Source organism: Desmodus rotundus, chromosome 6, assembly GCF_022682495.2.
Source record: "Desmodus rotundus isolate HL8 chromosome 6, HLdesRot8A.1, whole genome shotgun sequence".
In the NCBI taxonomy this organism is placed as follows: Eukaryota; Metazoa; Chordata; class Mammalia; order Chiroptera; family Phyllostomidae; genus Desmodus; species Desmodus rotundus.
Window position 1 is genome coordinate 63,073,465 of NC_071392.1, and position 20,743 is coordinate 63,094,207.

The 20,743-nt window shown below is 37.7% G+C and overlaps 1 protein-coding gene across 3 annotated transcripts in view; it reads right to left on the reverse strand.

Annotated features, from left to right (window-relative positions):
• TFEC (transcription factor EC) overlaps positions 1-20,743 on the reverse strand; it is a 132,664-nt gene that overhangs the window by 74,791 nt on the left and 37,130 nt on the right. For 2 of the 3 annotated variants that reach the window (XM_024555438.4, XM_024555439.4), the window contains exon 2: positions 1,956-2,207. In XM_024555438.4, the coding sequence (XP_024411206.3) occupies positions 1,956-2,207 (252 nt within the window). Of the gene's footprint in view, positions 1-1,955; positions 2,208-9,232; positions 9,280-20,743 lie in introns of all 3 variants that reach the window. The other variant, XM_045191550.3, reaches the window with a different exon arrangement.

Genomic DNA, 20,743 nt, shown 5'->3' on the forward strand with positions numbered 1-20,743 from the left:
TTCTCCAAAAAAGATGTACAGATGGCCAATAGATATATGAAAAGATGCTCAACATCACTGCAAATTAAAATCACAATGAGATATTTCCTCACACCTGTAAAAATGGCTATCACTTTTTTTACCCTCACCTGAGGACATGCTTATTGATTTTTAAAAATTTTTATTATTATTCAATTACAGTTGTATGCCTTTTCTCCCTATCCCTCCACCCCACCCCAGCTGAACCCACCTCCCTCCCCGACCTCCACCCTCCCCATTGATTTTGTCCATGTGTCCTTTATAGTAGTTCCTGTAATCCCCTCTTCTCACTGTCACCACCCCACTCCCCCCTGGCTATTGTTAGATTGTTCTTAACTTCAATGTCTCTGGTTATATTTTGTTTGCTTTTTTCTTCTATGGAACTGGAGAGCATTATGCTAAGTGAAATATGCTTATTGATTTTAGAGACAGGGAAAGGGAGAGAGAGATGAAGAAAAACACTGATGTGAGAGATAAACACCAATCAGCGGCCTCTCATGTGCCTTGACCAGTGACCAAACTGGCAATTCAGGAATGTACCCTGACTGGAATTGAACCTACAACTTTTCTTTTTATGGGACTATGCTCCAACCAAGTCACACCAGCCATGGCAGAATGGCTACATTAATAAATCAATAAACAAGTGTTGCTGAGGATGTAGAGAAAAAGGAACTCTCATGTACTGTTGGTGGGAATGCAGACTATGAAGCCACTATGAAAAATAGTGTGGAGGTCCCTTAAAACATTTAAAATGGAACTGCCTTATTACCCAGTTATTCCACTTCTGGGTACATATCCAAAGAAATCCAAAAACACTAATGTGATAGAACATATGTATCCCCCCATGTTCAATGCAGCATTATTTACCATACCCAAAATATGGAAGCAACCCAAGTGCCCATCAATAGATGACTGGCTAAAGAAGTAGTGGTGTATATATACAATGGAATATTATTGGATCATTAATAAAATAATGAAATCTTACCATTTGTCACAGCATGGTTGGACCTAAAGGGTATTATGCTAAATATAATAAATCAGTCAGAAAAATACAAATATCATATTATCTCACTTACATATTAATCTAAAGAACAAAATAAATAAACAAAACAGAAACAGACTCACAGATACAGAGAACAAAATATTTGTTACCAGAAGGGATGTGGGGTAGAAGATTGGTTAAAAAAGGTAAAGAGATTAAGAAGTACAAATTGGTAGTTTCAATATAGTCACAGGGATGTAAATTACAGCATAGGGAATTTAGTAAATAACTATGCATAGTGCCAGGTGGGTACAGGAAATATTGGCAGGAACAATTTTTAAATTATAAAATTGCCTAACCACTGTGTTGTACACTTGAAACTAAAGAAAAAAAATTTTATTAATAAAGATGATACCATACAGGGTCTATATGTAGGTCCCATAACTTAGTATTTCATTTGTATCAATAAAACCCAAATAACTTCAGAATAAATTTTGATTTACTGTCAGTAAAGTGGTGAGAGTCAGTTCCATTATGGGCAACGGACCCATAAGTCATGCAGTGGTTATTGAATACTCTACTTGAGAAGACATGTGCTTGACTCTCAGCTTAAGTTTGTTTGCTTTATAAAATAAATTATTTTAATTATTATTTTTATAACAAAGATCTTTCCATGCCACACCCAAAAGCTAAATCTTCATAATATATATTACTGTTAGTGATTAATTTGTCTTACATTGCTACATAACTGAAATGAATATTGAAATGAATTTTTATATTTATTATGTATAATTAATATGTATGTAATTAATTATTACAAATTAAAATAATTAAGACATCTTTTGTTAAATGAATTTGGATTTGGATTTTTACTATAAAAATGTCAACTTCAATTTCTTTTAATGCTTTTTTTTTAAACTCATTATATATTTTTACAAGCAGCTATTACACATACATGCCATTCCACATTGTCATCTTCTTTCCCAAGAGTTAGCAATTTGGTGAGTGGATCTCCAGCCAGGACAGTGTCACTCTCAGGAGATGAGTGTCCGGGCTGTACCACAAGCACACTTCTTTGTGTTGGAGGGTAGGACTGTTTAAAAGTCCGGTTGACAATCTGGTGGTCAACGGTCATGAAGGGTTTTACTTGCTGTCTCTGGACTTTCTGTACCTGAGTCCTCCCAGGAGTTTCCAGGTATTGGGGGACCTAAAAATAGAAACCAAAAAATTGCAAAGTGTAGCATCATATTGTATTTCAAAATTCCATTTTCAACAATTGAATTATGACAATAATCACTATAACATATAGTTGCTCTCAAATTTATGGTCTAAAGTTTACTAAAATATATTAAGTGCTGACCATGTTTTTAACCATATAACCTTCAAAATTACATGCAACTGAAACAAAGTTTTGAATAAATTTATAAGTAGTGATACTTTTTTCAGGATCTAAAAAGGAAAAGCTGAAATAATACAAGGAAAGTTATAGCCGATTCATTATTTTTAGTAATTTTTATATCCTTTTATATTTGAAATCTAAATATTGTATGGGGTATAATCACAACTATCTTTTAGTTAAACATTTAAAAATTATCCAGGAGGGAACAGAAAGAATATATACATATATTCTATCTGGAAAAAGTCCAATCATTGTTAATATAATGAGAATGGTTTGCACAACATTGGTGAAACCTGGAAACCAGGAAGAGTGGTCAGGGATGCACATGCATGAACAATTACAACTTCACTGTACTAATCATTGGGGGGCTGTACATGCTGTTGAGTGAGCATGTGTACAGTGTGGCCATTGCATTCAAAATGACTGAGTGAGCAGAACAACAAATCTGCACCAAATTTTGTGTTAAGCTTGAACATTCCTCCATGGAAACTATTTGGATGATTCAGGAGGCCTCAGCTATGGGCAGCTGGTGATTGGCAGCTTCATCACAACAATGTGCCTGCTCATGCATCATGTCTTGTGCAGAGTTTTTTGGTGGAACATCAAGTCATCCAGTTGACTCAGGCACCCTACAGCCCAGATTTGGTGTTCTGCGACTTCTGGGTTTTCCCAAAAATAAAGCTAAAAAGCTATTTCCCTTTGAAAGGGAAGAGCTTTCAGAGCATTGATGAAATTCAGGAAAATATGACAGGGCAGCTGATGGCGATTGGGAGAACTGTATGAGGTCCCAAGGTGCCTTCTTTGAAGAGAACTGAGGCATCATTGTCCTATGTACGTTGTTTCTTATATCTTGTATCTTCTTTAATAGATGTCTCTATTTTTCCATATCACATGGTGGGATAGCTTCTACACAGACCTCGTATATATACTAAGTATTACACGTGATTCTTTATGAGTGATGAAAATCTAAGTGATTGTTTTCACTTTTCTACATTTTCCAAAGTTTCTATATTAAGCTTATTTTAATATTTTAATAATCTTATTGCTAAAACCTTCTATATTCCTTTTTATTTTTTGTTATAATTATTAAAGTACCATTAACCCCCCCCTTATAACCTCCTCTGCCACACAATCACCACATTGTTGTACATGTCCATGAGTCCTTTTTCCTTTTCACTTGATCCCTTCCCCCACAACCCCCACCAAGAGCTATCAGCCTCTTCTCTGGGTCTGTCTCTATTTTGCTTGCTAGTTTAGTTTGTTCATAAGATTCCACCTATTAGTGAAATCATATAACAACAACACTTTGGCAGAGTCATTATGAATGACAAAAAAATCATTCAGAAAAAAATGTAACTAACTAAACAACTGTCTGATATTTTGAAACTCCTTTTTCAAAACATAGACTTAAAATTCTAGGAATCTTCAGTCTAGCTATCATAGTTAATGATATACCATTATTTATGTGAAGACAATTATAAGCATTTTCAAGCTTTCCCTTTAAAAGCATCTGAAAGTATTATTGTCTGCCACTACCATTTATTTTAACTATGCTGTGATGTGAATACATTTTCCTCAAGTGACCTATATATAAACCTATTTAATATTTTTCTCATGTTAAACAATAGTAAAGACTGCTGAACAGTGCTTTTTTTTTTTATTTCCACTACATAAACTACTCCTTAAAGCCCTTAACATGCATTAGCCCAGATAAATGGCATTTCCAAAGTATTTTGCACTTAAATTAGCTGGTTTGGGACACAATATTGTAGTAGTTACTTTAATTCTGTTATGCTGACAGTTTTATTATTATTTTAATTTTACTAGCATAAAATAATTTTCAGTCATATAAAAAAGATTAATATTGGTAATAAATATTATACATATTACTAATTATAGTGCTATAAACTTTAAAGTTGTGAAATAGCATTGCATTAAAACACCATGGGTGTTTTTAGGATAGCTGTTTCAATTACCCTAAATTTTAAATTAATTCATCTTAATCTGTATACATTTAAAAATATACATTATAAATACTTTTCATATTCACACATCTGTATTATTTATGCAATGTAAATGAATACAAAAAGATATGTTTTATCCACAAATGGCAAGTATCTCTTATAAGAAAAGTATGTTGAATCAGAATTTATAACATTAGCTAATTCATTTTTCACTATTCATCCACCAACTGTAAAAGCCTTCATTAGAGTACTTGTATTTTGTGTTATATCAAGAGTACAAGAGAAGTCATAGATATGATCCCAGGGTCCAAGAAGTTTTCCATCTATGGCAGTATTAATATCAACTATAGCAAAAGCAACAATAATGATAAAAATATGCAACAGGTATAAGGCACTGTGCTGAACAATTTACCCACATTACTTTATTTTATCCTTGTTACAACCTTAGGAGACAGGTATCACTAGTATCTCCATTGCAGCATATAGATGAATCCAATGAGACTTAGAGGTTAAGTGCCATGCCAGTTATTACTTAAGTAAGGGATGAATCCAGAATACAGAGCCTGCCTTCCTAAACATTACACATATTGGCTCAGTGATGTATACAACAAATTAAAAATTCCACAAAAACAATAGTTTAAAAATAATTGGAAGAGAAAATGGTTATAAATCAGGTGTTGGAAGGAGACGGTCCTATGCATTGGAGAAAAAGGGAAGGGAATCTCAAATGCAAAAGATTAAAATGAGGACATCTTATTTTAACAAAAATAAGTGTCAACAATATAAATAAAGTTAAAAGGAAAGAGAAGATAGCAGCAAAGTAGGTAGGTGAGAAACCCACTTGCTCATGCACCCCCCTGGGACACTTAGCTGATCTAAATAAATGGAGGCATATACAATGTTTATGGATTGGAAGAATTAACATCATTAAAATGTCCATACTACCCAAAGCAATTTATAGATTCCATGCAATTCCTATTAAAAATACCAATGACATATTTCAGAGATATAGAACAAACATGTCAAAAATTTATATGGAAAAAAAGAAGACCCCAAATAAACTCAGCAATTTTGAGAAAGAAGAAGAAAGTAGGAGGGATCACAATACCTTATATCAAACTATATTACAAGGCCTCTGTAATCAAAATAGTCTAGTACTGGTATAAGAACAGACACATAGAAAAATGGGACAGAAGAGCCAAGAAATAAACCCATGTCTCTAGGGTCACTTAATATTTGACAAAGGTGGCAGGAGCATAAAATGGAGTAAAAACAGCCTCTTCAACAAATGATGTTGGGAGATCTGGACAGCTACATGCAAAAAAAAATGAAATTCAACAACTAACTTGCACTATACACAAAAATAAACTCAAGATGAATAAAAGACTTAAATATAAGTCATGGCACCATAAAAGTCCTAGAGGAGAACACAGGCAGGAAAATCTAAGATATTCCTCCACACAGCAACATTTTCACTGATATGGCCCATAGAACAAAGGACATAAAGGAAAGAATAAAGAAATGGGACTCCATCAATTAAAAAACTTCTGCACAGCTAAAGAAAACATCAGCAAAATAAAAAGGGAATGAAACATATGGGAAAATGTATTTGCCAATGACACCTTGGACAAGGGTTTGATCTCCAAAACATATAAAGAATTCACATGACTCCATACCAGAAAGACAAATAATGCAATTAAATAATGGGCAAAGGGCCCTGGCTGGTGCAGCTCAACGGAATGAGTACCTGCCTGTGAACCAAAGGGTGGCCTGTTCAATTCCCTGTCAGGGCACATGTCTGAGTTGTTGGCCAGGTCCCCAGTAGGGGGCACACAAGAAGCAAACACACATTGAAGTTTCTCTCCCTTTCTTTCTCCCCCTTCCCTTCTTTATAAAAATAAATAAATAAAATCATTTTTAGAAAATTGGCAAAGGACCGGAACAGACAATTCTTCAAGAAGGGCACACAGAGTGCCCATAGATGAATGAGAGGATGCTCAGCATCACTAGCCATCAGAGAGATGCAAATTAAAACCCAATGAGATACCACTTCACGCCAGTCAGAATGGCCATTATAAACAAATTAACAAACACCAAGTGCTGGCAAGGTGGTGGAGAAAAGGGAACCCTAGTACACTGTTGGTGGGAATGCAGACTGGTACAGCCACTCTGGAAAACAGTATGGAATTTCCTCAAAAAGCTAAAAATGGAGCTGCCTTTTGACCCAGCAATTCCACTGCTGGGATTATACCCTAAGAATCTTGAAACACCAATTCAAAAAAACATATGCACCACTCTGTTCATAGCATGTTATTTACAATAGCCAAGTGGTGGAAACAGCCTGAGTGCCCATCAGTAAATGAGTGGATCAAAAAACTGTGGTACATTTACACAGTGGAATACTACACAGCAGAAAGAAAGAAGCATAGATGCAAATGTACAGCATTATGCTAAGTGAAATAAGCCAGGTGGTGAAAGACAAATACCATATGATCTGACCTATAAGTGGAACCTAATGGACAAAACAAACAAATGAGCAAAATAAAATAAGAGACATGGAAATAAAAAGCAAGTAATCACTCAGAGGGGAGGGGGAGAGATATAACAGGAAAAGAAGGGGAAGGGTCATCAAGGAACATGTATAAAGGACCCATGGACAGACACTGGTGGGTGGGTAGAGGATTAAATATGGAAGATGGGGATGGGTAGGGAAGGGGTTAGTAATGGAGGGAAAATGGGGACAACTGTAATTGAACAACAATAACAAAAGTTTAAAAAACATTATCTAATTGAGTTTGGCTAACAAAATATAAAAGAAAGAAAGACAAAAAGTTGGGAGATAGTTGCAGAGTTAGTCATGAAAAGGAAGTAACACAAATACCTTCTTTTCTGAAATGAAGACTACTATCACCTCTTTAGATCACTCTATAAAGAGACAGACTAAAATATAAGAAGAAACCAACTCTAATTCTACCTAAATTATTGGTTATTTATAGGGAATTCCAAATGTTTGGCAGGCAAAAGAGAAGAGTGTCTTGGACCCAACCTTTGTAGCACCTGCAAACTAAGCAAAAAGAGTTTAAAAGCTTAGTGAAGAAGGGAAAGAATCAATGGAATGTGATTAAACTACTCCCCAGAAAAATCACTGTTCTTTTCCAATCATGGACTGATATCAGAAAAATGAGACAACTAGGTGTAAATATCAGTTAAAATCATACACAGCCAATTCTAAAATACTTTTAAATTGCCTGAGATCTAAAGATGCATTCATAAAATTAGCCATTGCATTTGTTTTACTGAAGGACCTAGTTTTTGGTTGGATGAAGTAAATGAAATTATAGGCTGCTCTCGTTCATTTACTCACTTATGTAAGAAATATGTATTGAGCGCCCAGAATGTGTGCAGAGTGATACACTTAAAATCGAAAGGAGATAACTGCAGTGTCTGCTTTCAAAGAACTTGCAGTCTAGTCATAGTCTAGACAGGGAAGAAACGTATGTGATTTCCGAGAGCAAGCACTGTGTTTATCTTGCTGGCTGCTATACTGCCATTATTTCCTATGCATACCCCAGATAATGGTACAGAGTATGCTTTTTAAAATATGTATCTAAGCCCTGTTCAAGTGGCTCAGTTGGTTACAGCATTGTCAAGATATGCCAAGTTTGCAAGTTCAATCCCCCTGCATTCAGGGCACATACAAGAATCAACCAATGAATGCATAAATAAGTGGAACAACAAATTCTCTCTCTCTCTCTCTCTCTCTCTCTCCATGGCTCCTCTCCTGTCCCATCTCTATAAAATCAATACATAAACATTTTTTTAAAAATATGTGTCTGTATGTATTCAATGAGTGATTGAATGAATGAATCACCAAAGTACAGACTGACGATAGTTACCACAAAGTGCTCTGGGAATCCACAATAGGAACAGATGAACTGTAATCAGAATATCAGTCTTAACCTAAAAGACTGAAGCAGCTATAGATTATTTGGTTCATTAAAATGTCAGAGTTTAAGACAATGAATATCATACTTCCAGAACTCTGAATCATGTCTCAACATTATTGCTGTGCTACTGGAAACTAAATATAGTCATGGTCAGTTGAAGTTCAAGATTTTTTCTATGTGCAGAATCTGTTTTATTTCACTTAAAATAATTTATTTTTAGTCTCCCTATTTTCTGAAACATGTAAATAAATAAGAATGGTGAATGTGGTGAGAGTTATTTGTACCAGAAAATGTGGGTGGAAACTTAATTTGTAATTGCATATACAATTGACCCATGAGCATCCTGTCAGCCAAGGAAAAAGAATTTTTTTTTTAATTATTAGGTTAGAACTTGTGAAATTGCAGATATTTCACCATTTTTGATCCACAGAATGTCAGTTCCATCTGATTCAATCTAATATATATCTTACTGATGAATTTATTATACCAGTTCTAAGGAGAGAAAAATCTTTTTAAGAATAGTATTAGAATTTATAAACCAGGTTTTTTGATGTTTTCAATGATATAGGACCAAAATTTCAACAGCAAGTTTTACAAATATGCAAAGGCATTCTTCATATGCCCAAATTTTTAAATATAAAAGTATACATTCATTGTCATAAGTTAGGTGATCTAGGAAATGTACTCTGACTTTAAAAGTAGGTGCTGTGAGAACCTGAGCCACAGAGGGTGAGGAAAGAAAGATTATGCAGGCGAAAGCAAGGGTGGTTTAGTCATGAAGGGGATAATCTAGGCCATACACTATAACATCCATTATATTTACTCTTGATCAAAGGCCCAAAGAATAATGTAAGTCAGCTCAAGTAAAAAGTCCAAATACATAATTTGGTTCTAATCTGACTGATCTTTTGATAGTACTTACACAGGCAGAGACAGCAGTATTTTCCAAGCCAAATTATCATGCAGACTCTGTATTTGGATATACAAACCCAAAAGATCATCTCGTTAGATCATTACCTCACTATCAATTGTCTCAAACTAGACTTTAGATAGAATTACATTTTTTTTTTACTTAAAGATCCATTATTTTAAGTTACAAAAGTAAAAAAACTGAGCTTAAAAAGTTTAACTTTTTAGGCCCTGGCTGGTGTGGCTCAGTAGATTCAGTGCCAGTGTGCAAACTGAAAAATCCCAGATTCAATTCCCAGGTAGAGTACAGGCTTGGGTTGTGGGCCAGATACCCAGGTGGGGGTGAGTGAGAGGCAACTGATCAATGTTTCTCTTGCATATCTATGTGTCTCTCCGTCTCTTCCTCTTTCTCTAAAAATAAGTTTAAAAAATCCCTTTTATTGTTTTAATTGATTAAATAATTTTATTGATTATGCTATTATGTTTCTCACATTACCCCCCCCCCACCTTTATTCCCCAATGCTCTCTACCCTCCCTCTCACCTGCAATTCCCATCCCCTTAGTTCATGTCCATGGGTCATACATATAAGTTCTTTGGCTTCTGCATTTCCTATACTATGCTTAACTTCCCCCTGTCTATTTTGTACCAACTATTTATGGTTCTTTTTTAAAAATTTTTATTGTTATTCATCTAGAGATGTCTGCATTTTCTCCCCATCCTCCAACCCACCCCAGCCAAACACACCTCCCTCATCCACCTCCACCTTCCCCCTTGATTTTGTCCATGTGTCCTTCATAGTAGTTCCTGTAAACCCCTCACCCCACTATCTCCTCCCCACTCCCCTCTTCAATGTCTCTGGTTATATTTGTTTCCTTTTTTCTTCTATTTATTATGTTCCAGTTAAAGGTGAGATCATATGGCATTTGTCCCTCACCACCTGGCTTATTTCACTTAGCATAATGCTCTCCAGTTCCATCCATGCCATTGCAAAGGTACAAGCTACTTGTTTCTCCCTGCTGTGTAGAATTCCATTGTGTAAACGTACCATAATTTTTGGATCCACTCATTTGCTGATGGGCACTTAGGTTGCTTCCAGTACTTGGCTATTGTAAATTGTGCTGCTATGAACATTGGGGTGCACAGGTTCTTTTGGATTTGTGTTTCAGGGTTTGTAGGGTATAATCCCAGCAGTGGAATTGCTGGGTCAAAGGGCAGTTCCATTTTTAGTTTTCTGAGGAAATTCCATACTGTTTTCCACAGTGGCCTCACCAGTCTGCATTCCCACCAACAGTGCACTAGGGTTCCCTTTTCTCCACATCCTCTCCAACATGTGTTTGTGGATTTGTTTATGTTGGCCACTCTGACTGGTGTGAGATGGTACCTCATTGTGGTTTTAATTTGCATCTCTCTGATGGCTTGTGATGCTGAGCATCTTTCCATATGTCTCTGGGCCCTCTGGATGTCTTCCTTAGAGAAGTGTTTGTTCAAGTCCTTTGCCCATTTTTTAATTCGGTTATTTGTCTTCCTGGAGTGGAGTTGTGTGAGATCATTATATATTTTGGAGATCAGGCCCTTGTCTGAGGTATCATTGGCAAATATGTTTTCCCATACTGTTGGTTCTCTTTGTATTTTAATGCCATTTTCTTTAGCCATGCAGAAGCTTTTCATTTTGATCAGGTACCATATGTTCATTCTTTCCTTTATGTCGCATGCACTAGGGGACGTATCTGTGAGGATGTTGCTGCATGGAATGCCTGAGATTTTCCTGCCAATGTTTTCCTCGAGGACTTTTATGCTGTTACAACTTATATTGAAGTCTTTTATACATCTTGAGTTTATTTTTGTGTATGGTGTAAGTTGGTGATCAAGTTTCATTTTTCTGCATGTAGCTGTCCAGATCTCCCAACACCATCTGTTGAAGAGGCTGTTTTTGCTCCATTTTATGCTCCTGCCTCCTTTGTCAAATATTAATTGACCGTATAGACTTGAGTTTATTTCTGGGCTCTCTGTTCTGTTCCAGTAGTCCATGTGCCTGTTTTTATGCCAGTACCAGGCTGTTTTGATTACAGTGGCCTTGTAATACAGTTTGATATCAGGTATTGTGATCCCTCCTGCTTTGTTCTTCTTTCTCAAAATTGCTGCAGCCATTCGGGGTCGTTTATGATTCCATATGAATTTCTGAAATGTTTGTTCTATATCTGTGAAATATGTCATGGGTACTCTAATAGGGATTGCATTGAATCTATAAATCGCTTTGGGTAGTATGGCCATTTTGATGATGTTAATTCTTCCAATCCATGAGCATGGTACATGCTTCCATTTGTTTGTGTCTTCCTTAATTTCTTTCTTCAGTGTTGTGTAGTTTTCTGAGTACAGGTCTTTTACCTCCTTGGTTAGGTTTATTCCTAGGTACTTTATTTTTCTTGTTGCTATATCGAATGGGATTTTGTTCCTGATTTCTGTTTCTTACATTTCATTGTTGGTGTACAAAAATGCCTTTGATTTCTGAGTATTGACTTTGTATCCAGCTGTTTTGCCAGATTCATTTATTAGGTTCAATAGTTTTCTGGTAGAGTCTATAGGAATTTCCATGTACACTATCATGTCATATGTAGACAGTGACAGTTTCAATTCCTCCTTTCCAATTTGGATGCCTTTTATTTCTTTTTCTTGTCTGATTGCTGTGGCTAGGACTTCCAGTACTGTGTTGAATACGAGTGTTGAGAGAGGGCATCCTTGTCTTGTTCCTGATCTTAGATGGAAGGCTCTAAGTTTTTGTCCATTGAGTATGATGTTGGCTGTAGGTCTCTCATATATGGCCTTTATTAAGTTGAGGACTGCTCCCTCTATTCCCACTTTGCTGAGTGTTTTTTATCAGAAATGGGTGCTGTACCTTATCAAATGCTTTTTCTGTATCTATCAATACAATCATGTGGTATTTGTATTTGCTTTTCTTTATGTGGTGTATTATTTTTATTGATTTGTGAATATTGTACCATCCTTACATCCCTGGGATGAATCCCACTTGATCATGATGTATGATCTTTTTAATGTATTGCTGAATGTAGTTTGCCAATATTTTATTGAGAATTTCAGCATCTATGTTCATCAGCGATATTGGCCTGAAGTTTTCTTTCTTTGTTATGTCTTTATCTGGTTTTGGGATTAGGTTGATGCTGGCTTCATAAAACGAGTTTGGGAGTCTTCCATCTTGTTGAATTTTTTGAAATATCTGTGGAGGATGGGGGTTAGCTGTACCTTAAATGATCTGTAGAATTCTCCTGTGAAACCGTCTAGTCCAGGGCTTTTGTGTGTCGGAAGATTTTCGATTACCATTTCAATTTCATCAGGTGGTATTGGTCTGTTCCAGCTTTGTGCTTCTTCTTCAGTTAGTTTTGGAAGGGTGTAGTTTTCTAGAAATTTGTCCATTTCATTTAGGTTTTCACATTTCTTGGCATATAGTTCTTTCTGGTAATTTCTTACAGTCCTTTATATTTCAGTGGTATCATCTGTAGTCTCTCCTATTTCATTTCTGATTGTGTTTATTTGGGTCTTCTCTCTTTTTTTCTTGATGAGCCTGCTTAAGGGCTTGTTGATTTTTTTTATCTTTTCAATGAACATCTCCTGGATTTGTTGACCCTTACAGTTGTGCTTTTAGTTTCTATGTCATTTAACTCTGCCCTGATCTTGGTTATTTCCTTCCTTCTACTTGCTCTGGGTTGTCTTTGTTGTTGTTCCTTGAGTTCTTGTAGGTATAGGGTTAGGTTCTTTATTTGAGCTCTTTCTATTGTTTTTGGTAGGCATTTATTGGTATAAACTAGCCTCTCAGGACTGCTTTGCTCTGTCCCATAGGTTTTGGATTCTTGTGAGTTCATTTTTGTTTGTTTCCAGAAACTTTTTCATTTCTTCTTTAATCTCATTTTCACCCATTCATTGTTTAATAGCATGCTATTCAATCTCCGTGTTTTTTGAGTGTTTTGGGGTTTTTTCCTTGAGATTTGTTTCTAGTTTCAGTCCCTTATGGTCCAAGAAAATGCTTCATATGATTTCGATTTTCTTGAATTTTTCGAGGCTTGTTTTGTGTCCTATCATGTGGTCTATCTTTGAAAATGTTCCATGTGCATTTCAAAAGAATGTGTATTTTACTTCCTTGGGATGAAAGGCTCTATATATATCAGTTAAGTCCATTTCATCCAAGGCCTTGTTCAATGCCACAATATCTTTGTTGATATTTTGTTTGGAAGATCTGTCCTTCTTTGACGATGGGGTATTAAAATCCCCTACTATAATTGTGTTGCTGTCAATATCTTTCTTGAAGTCCTCCAAGATTGTCTTTATGAATTTGGGTGCTCTTATGTTGGGAGCATATATATTTACAATGTTTATGTCTTCTTCGTGGATTCTTCCTTTGAGTATTATGAAGTGACCTTCTGGGTCTCTCTTTATGGCCCTTCTTTGGAAGTCTATTTTGTCTGATATGAGTATTGCTACCCCTGCTTTTTTTCCCTGTCTATTTGCTTGGAATATTTGTTTCCAGCCCTTCACTTTTAGTCTGTGTATGTCTTTTGTCCTGAGATGGGTATCTTGCAGGCAGCATATGTGTGGGTCATGCTTTCTTATCCATTCAGCTATTCCATGTCTTTTGATTGGAGCATTTAATCCATTTACATTTAAGATTATTATTGATAGGTACTTATTCATTGCTGATATTTTGTACCTGTGTTCTTCTCTCTCTCTCTCTTTTCCTTCCTTTCCTTACAGCAGACCCTTTAGCATCTCTTGCAGAGCTGATTTGGTGGAGCTATATTCTTTTAGACTTCTTTTGTCTGGGAAACTCCTTATTTGGCCTTCTATCTTGATTGAGAGCCATGCTGGGTAAAGTAGTCTTGGTTGCAGGCCTCTGGTTCTCATTACTTGGAATATTTTTTGCCATTCTCTTCTGGCTTGGAGCATTTCCACTGAGAAATCAGTTTGTAACCTTATTGGGTCTCCCTTGCATGTTACTTCCTGTTTCTCTCTTGCTGCCTTTAAGATTCTTTCTTTGTCTTGGAATTTTGCCATTTGAATTATGATGTGTCTTGCAGTGGGCCTCTTTGGGTTCCTCTTGCTTGGGACTCCTTCTGATTCCTGGATTTGTGCGACTTTTTCTCTCATCAAATTAGGGTAATTTTCCATCATAACTTTTTCAGATATGTTTTCTATCCCTTGCTCTTCCTCTTCTCCTTCTGGTATCCCTATTATGCAGATACTATTACGTTTCATGTTGTCCTGCATTTCCCTTAACCCCTCTTCATTCTTTCTGAGCCTCTTTTCCTTTTCTTGCTCATTCTGGGTGTTTTTTTCTACCTTGTCCTCCAGTTTGCTGACCTGATCCTCTGCTTTGAGCCTGCTTTTGATTCCTTCTACTGTGTTCTTCAGTTCAGAAATTGTATTCTTCATTTCCTCTTGGCCCTTGTTGATAGTTTCTATTTCCTTTTTCATGTTGATATAGTTTGCTGTGAGTTCACTGTAGTTTCCCTGTAGTTTTTGGTAATTCTGTGTGAGCTCATGAAGCTTCCTTACAACCAATTCTTTTTTTTTTCATTTTTATTTTTATTCAATTACAGTTGTCTGCATTTTCTCCCTATCCCTCCACCCCATCCCAGTTATCCCACCTCCCTCCCACACCTCTACCCTCCTCCTTGATTTTGTCCTTGTGTCCTTTATAGTAGCTCCAGTATACCCTCTCCCTACTCTCCCCCCGCACTCCCCTCTGGCTATTGTTACATTGTTCTTAATTTCAATGTCTCTGGTTATATTTTGTTTGCTTTTTTTGTTGTTGATTATGTTCCAGTTAAAGGTGAGATTTTCTTTTGAACTCATTATCTAATAGTTGACTTGCCTCTTTTTCATTTAGCATTTTTTCTGAGACTTCCTCCTTTCCTTTCATTTGGGGGTTCTTTGTCTTCCCATTGTTTGTGAGACTCTTCCTGTTAGCCTCTGCTTCTGAAGTTGCTCTGTTCCAACCCCCTGGGTTTTGTTGTGAACTTCTGTGATAGAATACCTGTGAACTTTAGTTGTACAGTCTCCTTGATCTCCCGATCTTACTGTTTTCTGGCTGCAGTTTATGTTGGCTCTGTGTATGTCTTTGGTTTTTTATTGTTTTTGGGTGTTTCTTTGGTGGGTCTTTCCCACCAGCTGGTTATCTGAGGGTCAGTCTGTCCTCCACCTCTTGTTTTCTGTTGTGCAGCTGTGGGCAGGTTGTATCAGAGCTGCTTCTTCTGTGTTTACAATGTTTTGAGGCTTTTCTCTTTCTCTTGTTCAGATGTTTCTTCTTAGTAATTATTTTACTATTTATTTGTATTTTCAGATAGGTCCTGGGTTGACTTGGTGTTACTTCCACTCCCTCCTTCACCTTCTTCTGTTCTTATCTGTTGGTGTTTCCTTTGTTGGTGGGTTTCCTCTTCCAGGAGGTATCCTGGTGTTCCCACCTTTTTTTATGGTAGGCCTCCTCCGGGCTATGGGTGTGGGCACAGAGCCTTACTTGAATTGCACTCTCCCTGGTACCTGTCTTCTTACTTCCCTCCGAGATGAGATGCAGATACTTCTGGGTCAATACACACTGTCCCCAGGGTTGCACACACTCACTGTTCATTGGGCATATTCCCAATTTGTGCCTGTGTTCTCAGCTCCCTCCGAGATAAGGTGTGGACACTCCCTGGTCCATGCGCTCAGGCCGCAGTGGGTGCACACACTCCCTGGATGGTCAGGTGGTTGGGTGGAGAGGAGACTGGAGCTGTTGCTGCAGGGGAATTACCCAAAGTGCCCCCAAGGGTCTTTTTTTTGGGGGGCGGGGAATCTTCCTGCTCAATCCTGTGGCTCCCTCTGTACAAGGAAGTGCCTGTCCTCTCACACAGCCCACTTCTCCAGCTATTCCAGGGACTGTCCGGGTCAGGGTCGCACAGGACCCAACTCTCAACTCTCCCCATCCAGCGCCCATGGTCTCGGTGGGTTTAACCACTTCGTCCTTATTCCCCTCCCTGAGAATTCAAGCAACCAGGTCTCTCATGGTGCTGTGCAGGCCTTGTTTGTCAGGGGAGGGAGCCATTAATCTGGCTCTCTCCCAGGAGTCTTGCAGCAGGCCCGGCAGTCAGGCTTGGGGCTGCAGCCGCCCTGGTCCCCATGCTGGGCCCAGGGACCTTTTGTCCTGAAGCAATCCCCTTACGTTCTGTTTTCTCAGTGTCCTCTATACTTTTTGGTCTCCTATCTTCGTAAACACTGGGGTGCTTTTGGCTGTTCGCTTTGTTCCTCAGTAGATTGGGTAGGTGTTTCAACCAGGTGCAGAGGGAAGTTGACTCTGCTCCCACCTATCCTGCTGCCATCTTCTGAAAGGCTCCACTTACTTAAGTTTCTGAATAAATGTCAGCATGTTTCAGCTAAGTATTATATAATCCAAATTTATCTGATGGATAATAATATAAAATGTGATTGTAATATATGTCCTTCAGTCCTAAACATTGAATTTGGATAATTCCAATGGTATGTCTTTAAGAAAAGACCCACACTTAAAGGACTTTAAGAGGCATGAATACTATTAATCAGTTTTCCTAATTTAATAATATTCTAGCAGTAAAAATGTTTACACTCCACAGCACTCATATTTGTATTATAAAGTCTAAGGTCCCCTTACAAATCCCTTACAATTAATCCAGCTCCATCTACTGCACTGATTTGTTTTATTTTAGTATTTCAGTAAAATTTATATATTTAAAAGAATTAGATAAACCAGCTATAACTGTGGTTTATTTAGTCTGATCTCTCCTATTTTAAAATATCTATTGCTTACCACACATTAGGATTTATGCTACTAAATTCTAAGAATAAAATTATGAACAAAACAGGCACAACCCAATCTCCAAAGATTTCATAACCTACTAAGAGAGATATATAACTCAACATATAATTACAACATTATGTAATAAGTCCTACAAAATCAAAAGTTGTCACAAAATTAAGCAGAAAGACACATAAAAATGGGAACAAATCAATCAAATGAAATTCAGTTTCTGGAAAAAAATGAAAGAAAGACAGTTTCTGCTACTAATTTCACAAATTCATTCACATAACAAATATATGTATACCTATATAACATAGCCACCTGGATTGGTAAATATAGTGAGCAAAGTGTCTCTCCTCAGGAGCTCATGGAGAGGTGAAACAGACATATTTTTAATCAAACCATCACACAAATGACTGTAAATTTTCAAGTGCTATAAGTGATAGGAAGGATAGATACACATGATTATGAGCAGGTACAAAAAAATTAGACAGAAATTAGGGATAATTTCTCTGAATAAGTAATGACAGGGCTGAATCTGGAGGATGATAAGAAGAAACTAGAGGAATAGCACAGAAAAAAACATTGTAGGGAGATGAAACAGCAGGTGCAAAAATGCTGGTGGGGGGAAGCAAGAAGAAAAAAAATACACTGAAAGGAAATAACTGGGACTACACCAGAGAGTTTAGAGTGTGTTATGAGGTTGGTGAAGCCAATAGGACCAGTGTATGAAATCCTTTAGGTGTATAAAAGTATCTTATTTTCCTTATCACAAGGAAGCAAACATAGTAGTTTGGTTAGATGAATTTTAGAGGTGTAAAATGAGAGAGTCCAGGAAACAAGGGCTACTGTACTAGGGTTAGTGTAGCTGGATTCCAGGATCATTAGAAATTAACTAAAACTGTTACCTGAGTTTCTGGCTTAAGTGAATGAATGGATAGTGATGCACTTCACAGAGAAAACTTGGTTGTTTTTTGGAGGGGGCATGGAATCATAAGTTTGGTTTTGAAGATATTCAAGAGAGTACATGAAATACACAGTTGGATATATGGGTCTGCAACTCAGAAGTAATCTCATATGTACTATCAATAAAATTTATGTGACATCTATACTTAGGTGATAACTTATGAGATTATCATTAGAGAATGTGCAGAATTCTCTGAGAAGACAGCCTAGAACTGAACAGGCTTGACTCCCAAGTTCTAATTACACATATGAAATCTATTCTGATTCTACACACTATTTTCCCTTAGGTCCCACTGATATTTTTCACACATTTTTCAAATGCTTTTTTGTTGTATGTGTTACGTTGTCAGGTAAATCCTCATTAACTAAATAATTATTAGTTTGCCTTGTTTCCAAAATTAGTTATTCATTCCTTTGATATAGATACAGCAGTATTTTCCTAGTTCAACTGCATTACAACTCTTACATTACCAGGCCTCAACCTCTTCACTGCAGTTACAAATTCCAAAAGGCTCTGAAAATCAGATTAAAAAAAAATTGGTGCACAGAAGCAAGATGGCGGCGTAGGTAGACACACTGCGCCTCCTCGCACAACCAGAACTAACAGAGATTCGAACAGCAAGGGGGACCGACACCAAGGAAATAGAAAATAAACATTCATCCAGGCCCATAGGAGGGGTGGAGATGGGCACTGGGGTGGAGAGGACTCTCTTGGCTGTGGCAGGACTGAGACTGGCGGAGTGTGGGACAAACGGTGCAGGCAGTCCAAGCACTAGCAGACCCTGCAGCCCCACATTCACACAGATAAACCGAAAGGGCCGGACTCAGAGTGGTGGAGAACGGGGCAGGCAGAGCAGCGGGTAGCACCCTGCGGCACCACATTTGCACACAGATAAACCGGACGAATGGCGGGGAGCCAAGCAGACCAAGCAACCCAGGGCTCCAGCTCTGCGGGGATGGGGGGGGAGGAAATAAAGCTTCAAACCTCTGATTGAAAACGCCCATGGGGGTTGGGGCGGCAGCAGGAGAGACTCCCAGCCTCACAGGAGAGGTTGTTGGAGAGACCCACAGGGGCCTAGAGTGTACACAGGCCCACCCACTCGGGAACCAGCACCAGAGGGACCCAGTTTGATTGTGGGTATCGGAGTGAAAGATTGAAAGCTGGAGGAGAGTGAGGCAGGCGCCATTGCTCCCTCTTGCCCCCTCCCCTACGTACAGCATCACAGCCCAGCGACCAGCATTACCCCGCCCAGGTGAACACCTAAGGCTCCGCCCCTAAAAGTAACAGAAGCGCCAAGACAAAAAAAAAAAAGGCCCAAATGACAGAACACTTCAAAGCTCCAGAAAAAATACAACTAAGTGAGGAAGAGATAGCCAGCCTATCGGATGCACAGTTCAAAACACTGGTTATCAAGATGCTCACAGAATTGGTTGAATCTGTTTGAAAACCAGATGAAAAAATGAAGCCTATGCTAAGAGAAACAAAGGAAAATGTACAGGGAACTAATAGTGATGAGAAGGAAACTGGGACTCAAATCAATGGTGTGGACCAGAAAGAAGAAAGTAACATCCAACCAGAAAAGAATGAAGAAACAAGAACTTGGAAAAATGAGGAGAGGCTTAGGAACCTCCAGGACATCTTGAAACATTCCAACATCCGAATTATAGGGGTGCCAGAAGGAGAAGAGGAAGAACAAAAAATTGAAAACTTATTTGAACAAATAATGAAGGAGAACTTCCCTAATCTGGCAATGGAAATAGACTTCTGGGAAGTCCAGGAAGCTCAGAGAGTCCCAAAGAAGCTTGACCCAAGGAGGAACACACCAAGGCACATCATAATTACATTACCCAAGATTAAACGCAAGGACCTACATCCAAGATTACTGTATCCAGCAAAGCTATCACTTAGAATGGAAGGGAAGATTAAGTGCTTTTCAGATAAGGTCAAGTTAAAGAAGTTCATCATCACCAAGCCCTTATTATATGAAATGTTAAAGGGAGTTACCTAAGAAAAAGAAGATCAAAAATAGGAACAGTAAAAATGACAGCAAACTCACAGTTATTAATGACCACACCTAAAACAAAAACAAGAGCAAACTAGGCAAACAACTAGAACAGGAACAGAACCATAGAGATGGATATCACATGAGGGTTGTCAATAGGGGAGTGGGAGGGGGAGAGGGGGGGAAAGGTACAGAGAATAAGTAGCATAGATGATAGGTGGAAAATAGGCAGGGGGAGGGTAAAAATAGTGTAGGAAATGTAGAAGCCAAAGAACTTATAAGTATGACCCATGGACATGAACAATAGGGGGGGAATGTGGGAGGGAGGGGGTGGGCAGGATGGAGTGGAGTGGGGGGGAAATGGGACAACTGTAATAGCATAATCAATAAATATATTTTTTTTAAAAATTGGTGCAATCCCTGGCTAGGTAGCTCAGTTGGGTAGAGCATCATCCCAATACACCAAGGTTGCAGTTTAATCCTTGGTCAAGGCACATAAAAGAAGCAACTAATGAATGAATAAATAAGTGGAAGAACAAATCTCTTTCTCTCAAATCAATAAATAAAAATATTTTTTAAATTATTGCATACCAAACTGGTGACAAGATGAGGTCCAAAATGAAGTAAGGCTATTTATACAGCCTTATCCCACTTAGAGTAGATATCCATATATATGCATTGCTGTAGATATATTAATGTATTTGATTTGGAATGCTGCCTTTGGAACCTCTATGGCAG